General features: G+C 39.9%; 1 protein-coding gene across 2 annotated transcripts in view; it reads right to left on the bottom strand.

The window, feature by feature from the left end:
* Positions 1-622: 622 nt before the first annotated feature.
* Positions 623-6000, bottom strand: part of LOC119787970 (rho GTPase-activating protein 26-like) — a 126705-nt gene continuing 121327 nt past the window's right edge. For both annotated transcript variants that reach the window (XM_038292072.1, XM_038292073.1), the window contains one exon: positions 623-1826. In XM_038292072.1, the coding sequence (XP_038148000.1) occupies positions 1738-1826 (89 nt within the window). In that variant the 3' untranslated portion in view covers positions 623-1737. The remainder of the gene's footprint in view (positions 1827-6000) is intronic.

Raw genomic sequence — 6000 nt, 5'->3', positions numbered from 1 at the left:
TAAAGCTTGGAACTTGACGCTAATTCTGACATTTTGAATTGAAAAAGCTCCCTGGATGGGAAGCGAAACGTCTTCCGACTTGGAAAACAAAGTCCGGTGGATTGATTTAAAATTTTTTGGAACATTTAAGTGTCCCTAAAAAAAAGAGGAAAAGATCTGAGCAGAAATTTTTCAAGATGAATCTTTAATTTCTTCACAATCCTTCACCAAAACATCTGCAGAAATATTTAAGGCTGTGGACAGACATAAACAATAGAAGATTCTGGCAAAAAGCAATACAGAAATTAAGTTAGTATGCTAAAAAATACACAAAAAAACACCATTTCATATGTGTGAAAAAAATATACCCCATCAAAATCCTTTTTTTTTTTTTGTACAGGATCATTAAAACACCTCAAAAAGATGAAGGATTTTACCTTTAAGAAAATCTTATAAATAAGTTTATATATGAACAAAGTAGTCTTGTTTCACATTAGCTTTTCTTTTGTTATTCTCCCGTTTGTTTTTCCCATTTAAAACAGAATCAAGTGGATAATGAAATATAAAATAGGAAAAAAAAAAAGCATAATATTACCAAAACATTCAGAGTGGTTCAACTCAGGAAACAGCAGTCACTGCATTCCAGAAAATAATCTACATTTTATTAGCTATAAAATCAAACGTCCATCATTATTAGTTCTAGAATTGTCTTTATGATTCCTTGGAAGATCAATACTGAGGAATGGTGATAAGTTTTCTGTCTGTGTGCTGATGAGATTAAAGCTTTAGAATCTGCATGATGGAAAAAATAAAAATGGAGAAAAACATGTAGGTAATCTGTGATGTAAAACGAAAAGAGAAAAAAAAAAGCTTCCTGGTTGATTAGAATTCCAAGAATGGACCAACATAGTGCAAACATGACTCACACTCGCTCCACTCACAGCAAGGCCTTGCAGCTGGGTTTGTTTTATCCTGCAGCAATCAGCTGCTCCTCCTACGCCTGGCTGTAAACCGCCTGTGGATCCAGCTTCAGATTTTTCACATTTTTTTTTTTTTCTTAATGATGGCTCTATGAGGAAAAAAAAAAAAGCTATAAATGATCATGACACCCAGGGCACTTGAAGCGCACTCGTCCATCTTGTTGGTATGCCCTGGAGCTACGGTCGTTTAACTGCGGCTGGGCAGAGTCTCTTTACCTGGAATTAACCCCTGACAAGCGATTGCAAAGACTTTACAGCAGAGCTTTCATTACAGTCCGCTTTCACGGCTCAGATTTCCCAAGGGGATTAGCAATCAAACAATGGAGAGGCAAACCATCAGTTTAAAGCTGAAGGCCACTCCCTATTTATCTTTTCTCTGTCAATAATGCTGTATCTACCTAATGAAAACAGGGAATGATGAAGAACTGGCAGTCCAGATCAGAGTAATAAATCAGACGTTCCAAAATGAAAATCGCCAACTCTCAACTCAAATATCAGCTCAATTATAAGAGTAATTTTATCAGTGACGTTTTCCGCTTCCTCACTGTGAACTCCACTCACAGGAGCCAATAACACCTCTCTCTCTCTCTCTCTTCCCAGTGCAATTAAAATACCACCCTGCTTCAGTCCTCTTATATCCCTTTGATTCGGTTCTGTTTGGTCCGGTTTCTTTTCTTCAGTCCAATAAAACCTGGTTCAGTGGATCATGTAATCACAGGGAATTTTTTTTGCAGTCAAGTCCAGCTTGGACTACAATTGTCTCTCGGTACAGCTCGGGCTATAGAAACTCCACGTAGTTTTCTGGGATCAACCCAGTTCGACCATCCAGGGTTCCCTCCAACCAGCCGGGTTCCCTTGAAGCGTGAACTGCAAGAAAGAAAAGAAAAAAGATGAAACACCTCAAGAACTATACAGCTGAAATCACATAATTACAAAAAAACTATTTGGTCATCCACAATTTCTCCTATTTAGAAAGATCCGAAATTTTCATTATAGGCAAACTTCAACGATGAGAAAAAAAAAACACATTGTAAGATATTTAAAGAATTATTTGTGGAAATTCCAGAACTACACAGAAGGACCTGAATGAGCTGCAGAGAGCTGGGAGAAAAGTAACAAGTTACAGACAATGCTGAGAGCATATGGATGATCTAGAAGAGGAATGGGAGAATATCATATAGTGAGAGGAAACAGAATTATACGGCACAAACCTATCGAAGCTCACTGGAACTCTCCCTTCAGTGACATGAGAGTTTCTTTTCCAGGTTTTTGCTGTTCTGCTCAAATCATTTACTTGAAGACTTATCTCTTAACTGAACATCCTTCCAGCATTCCTGTTTTTTGTCTTTTCTCTCAGAATTCAGGAAATGATTTCTTGGATCCACATGAGCGTCCAGGTCTAATATCAGGACTCATTTTAGCGTCTTACACCGGGGTTTCAGCGAGAAAATCAGAGCTGGGAAGAGTATCTGTTGCTTTGATGGTTCTTCTCTTGTTTCTATATAATGGGATGGCTTAAATTAACTCCTTTAAATTCCCTACAAGCTCTTTGGATCTCACCTCCCCAGTCAGGAGCACTAAATGTCTGTGGCTGAAACTTCAGAAGGTACCAACTTCTAATCACATGTTCCTGATGTGATACAACTCTGCTGGATTGTAGCCGCGTTAAATGAGCTGATATTCTCTCTAGTTTAGTTTCTATAAAATCCATCTCACATTAAGGTTTAAGTGTTTGTTTCTTTTGTTTTACGTCATTAGTAGTATTACAGTGGAAGCCATTCAAGATGGTCCTTCCCAGTCAAACGCCAGCTGAATGTAAGCCAACCTCCAGCCACCGGGCTTCTGTTGGGCATCCATATTTTTTTACTCTGGCTCCACCCTTTCACTGAATTACAGGCTCTGACCAGGAGAAGGCGCTTCTCTTTAGATCTTAATGTCAACAAATCATGACAGAAAGAATATTTTGGTGCAAAGATTGCCCAATGAAATGAAATGAAATATTCACATTAAGAAATATGTAACAAAGGGTGTCCAGCTTGTTTGTTTACTTCATGTGTTAATTACAGTTTAGTTATCTGATTGCAGAATGGGTGGCTGTCAACTTAATCTCTATGCATGGGTGTTGCAACAACTGAAAGCTATCTTATCTAAAACTCCATGTTTTCCTCTTTTTATCACTTCTTCAAGCAGAAAATAGCTAAATCAAGAACGGCAGCTGGAACTGGACAAAGTAACATCCCTCTCACTTTATCTAGCCTTTTCTAAAAACCTTTCTCACATGACCTTTTAGGGTTAGATGAAGATAAATGACAGCTCAACTAAACAAACTTTTAGAAAAAAAAAATCAACCTTATTTGCTTTACCACCACTCTGGGTTGCAGGAAATGGTGTAACAGCTGGACTAAGCCTGCAAAGGACCCTGGAAGAATGCTGTTCTTTGGTAAAGCTCCCAGTTTTTTGAACTGGGTTTAAATGTAGGGTAAAGACATGATCAGGTTGAGAAAGCTGTTACATTATCTTGTTCTGTTGTGATTGATTATCATGGTGATCGTTTGTCGATGGAGGAGTAAATGCTTAGTAAAACGGGACCAAATCGTTAATTTAGCTGCCAATTAGCTGGTTGGTTCCAGCTGAGACACTGGGGAGATCATAACATGTACTGTATAGAGTCAGAGTATTTCTGGATCTTTGCTTTTTGATTCCACTGCTTATAGTTTGTAGTATTTTATGAATATTTACATTCGTGTGGATACACACAAGTCAAAGTGATACTTTGGGGCAGTACAGTAATTACAGTAAAGGAGAGTAAACAGAGTTAAATTCCTCCCCTGGAAACCAGGGTTAGTGGTTCAGCTGAAGTTAGTTTAGCGATGAATGAACTTAAGGCGTTTGTGTCAAACAGAGGTGGAGGTTTATACTTTTAAAATGAAAGATTTTGCTCAATAAGACGCTCCACTAACTGGAGTTAAAATGAGAACTTTAACAGACCAATAATGTCATAATGAGCCACAGATGACTGAGAGAAAAGCCACACTGCTGGTAAACACTACTTTTTTAAAACTTTTTTGAAAAGATTCTGTCATGATCTGGCCTGTTTGCTCCTCCTTAATTAGTAATTCCTTTCACCTGTCGTTTTCCCTCCCTGCCTCAATTATAATTTATTCCTCTCACCTGTTTCCTCTGGTTTATATTCAGTTCAGCCTGAGCATTCAGGGGCAGATCATTATTTGTCTTTCTGTTAGCCTGTCTGTTAGTTTTATTCCTTGGTTCCTTAGTTCGTGGATCCTGGCAGCCAGTGGAAGGAGGTTTTTGTGTTTGTCTCGTCTCCTGATCGTCCACTGTTCCTCCTCCGTGGAGTCCTCTGGGTTTTTTGGCTCTATACGTGGGAAGGATCAGCTTTTATATCAGTAAGCCTGGCTCCAGGGGGGAGACCAGTTTAAAGTCCTGCTTCAAGTTCCGGTTCCACGTCCTGTCTCGGCTACCCTCTTCCACTGAGCCTGCCTGTCTGCACCTGATCCTGTCTGCTCCTGTGCGTGACCACCTGGTCATGCTTCTGGTCCCAGTCAGACTCTGAACCCTCATGGGAGCCTGTGGAAGCCTGGAAGTCTGGATCCTACCATCCTGTTTCTGTTCCTGCCTGATCTGGATCCTGTTCCTGTCTGTTCTGGATCCTGTTCCTGTCTGTTCTGGATCCCTGACCAGGATTGGCTTCCATGTCCTCTGGGACTGCAGCACTTGCGGACATTCTTGGACTGGACTTTTGAACCAGGTAAGTGATCAACTCAGATAATCATCTTCTGTCAGATGATGGTGGTCACTTACCTGTGTTTCTCCTGTGTCTGTGATTGGGCGGTGCCCCGCTCCCCATCCTGCAGTGTCCGCGAGCCACAGCTCCACTTTAAATTTTGTTTTATTTAACAAACTTTTTGAACTTTCCTACTGACTGTATCTCCTTGAATACTGGGTCCATCTGTCCTCGGTTCATGACAGATTCTCCACTTAAAAAAGCTAAATGCACATGCACAACCCTGTGCCCGCTCCCAAGAGGGACCGCCTATTAAACGCGTGCATGAACCCATTTCTCCTCCTGCACACTCTGTTTAAAAGTTGCTGTTTGCATCACTCCTGCAAGCTTGCTTTGCAAAAGAAGATTACGTAAACGTATCACCAGTATGATTGACAATTAGGAGGATCTGTTATTTTGATGATCCACCCGGAAAAAGAACATCCTTTACTATACCTTTAAGGTTAGACCTCTTATTACTTCATTTGGAAATTAACATTAAGTCGTTATGCTGTGAACAATGTGAAATCTATATTGATATATACATGCTAATATATGTTTGTATTTTCTAATCATGTTTGAAATAAACTAAAAATAAATTATTACGACTGCTTGAAGAAAAAAAAAAAAAAACCTGTGAGGGTGTAGTCTGACAGATTAAATGTTTCATCCTTGGCTGCCGATGAAAAGCCTGCAGTGTTCAGATACCACTTTGGGGATTACATGTCCCCTGGGGACACAGTTTGACCCAAGGGGACTCACATGACACGGCTCTGCATTACATAACTATCAATAGTCTGTAAGATGCCGATATTTTTTTTACAAGGCATACCAGTCGGTTTGGAGGGAAAGGAAAGCTGAATCTCTACCACGTGTGTTTGCAGCTAAGGAGTCGATTTTTTTAACCAATACACAATTACAGCTAAATATGTGATCTGCCGGGTTGAGTGTCAGCGAACCAGTCTGTGTGCAGGCAGCTTTAATAGCTTTTCACCATTGACTCTCTGCTATTATGGCCTTCATGTAAAGGAAGCGAATGTGGGAGATCAAGGCTAAAAAAGCGGCCTTCTTCTGGCGACGTAGAAAAAACATAAAGCTACTGAAAAACCCTCCTTTTTGTTGCTTTCTCCTTTTAATAAAAACAGCAATCATCCCTTCTAAAAGCGTCTTGTAGAGTAAACACAAGCATCAAATAGGGTAACAAGGAAATCGGAGGAAATGCAAGTCCCCACGGCTTTCTCTGTTTTCACAACAAAT

Source organism: Cyprinodon tularosa, unplaced genomic scaffold (assembly GCF_016077235.1).
Source record: "Cyprinodon tularosa strain WSP-4 unplaced genomic scaffold, ASM1607723v1 ctg307, whole genome shotgun sequence".
Lineage (NCBI taxonomy): Eukaryota > Metazoa > Chordata > Actinopteri > Cyprinodontiformes > Cyprinodontidae > Cyprinodon > Cyprinodon tularosa.
The sequence above is the reverse complement of the archived record's forward strand: the minus strand, read 5'-3'. Positions and strand labels throughout refer to the sequence as shown.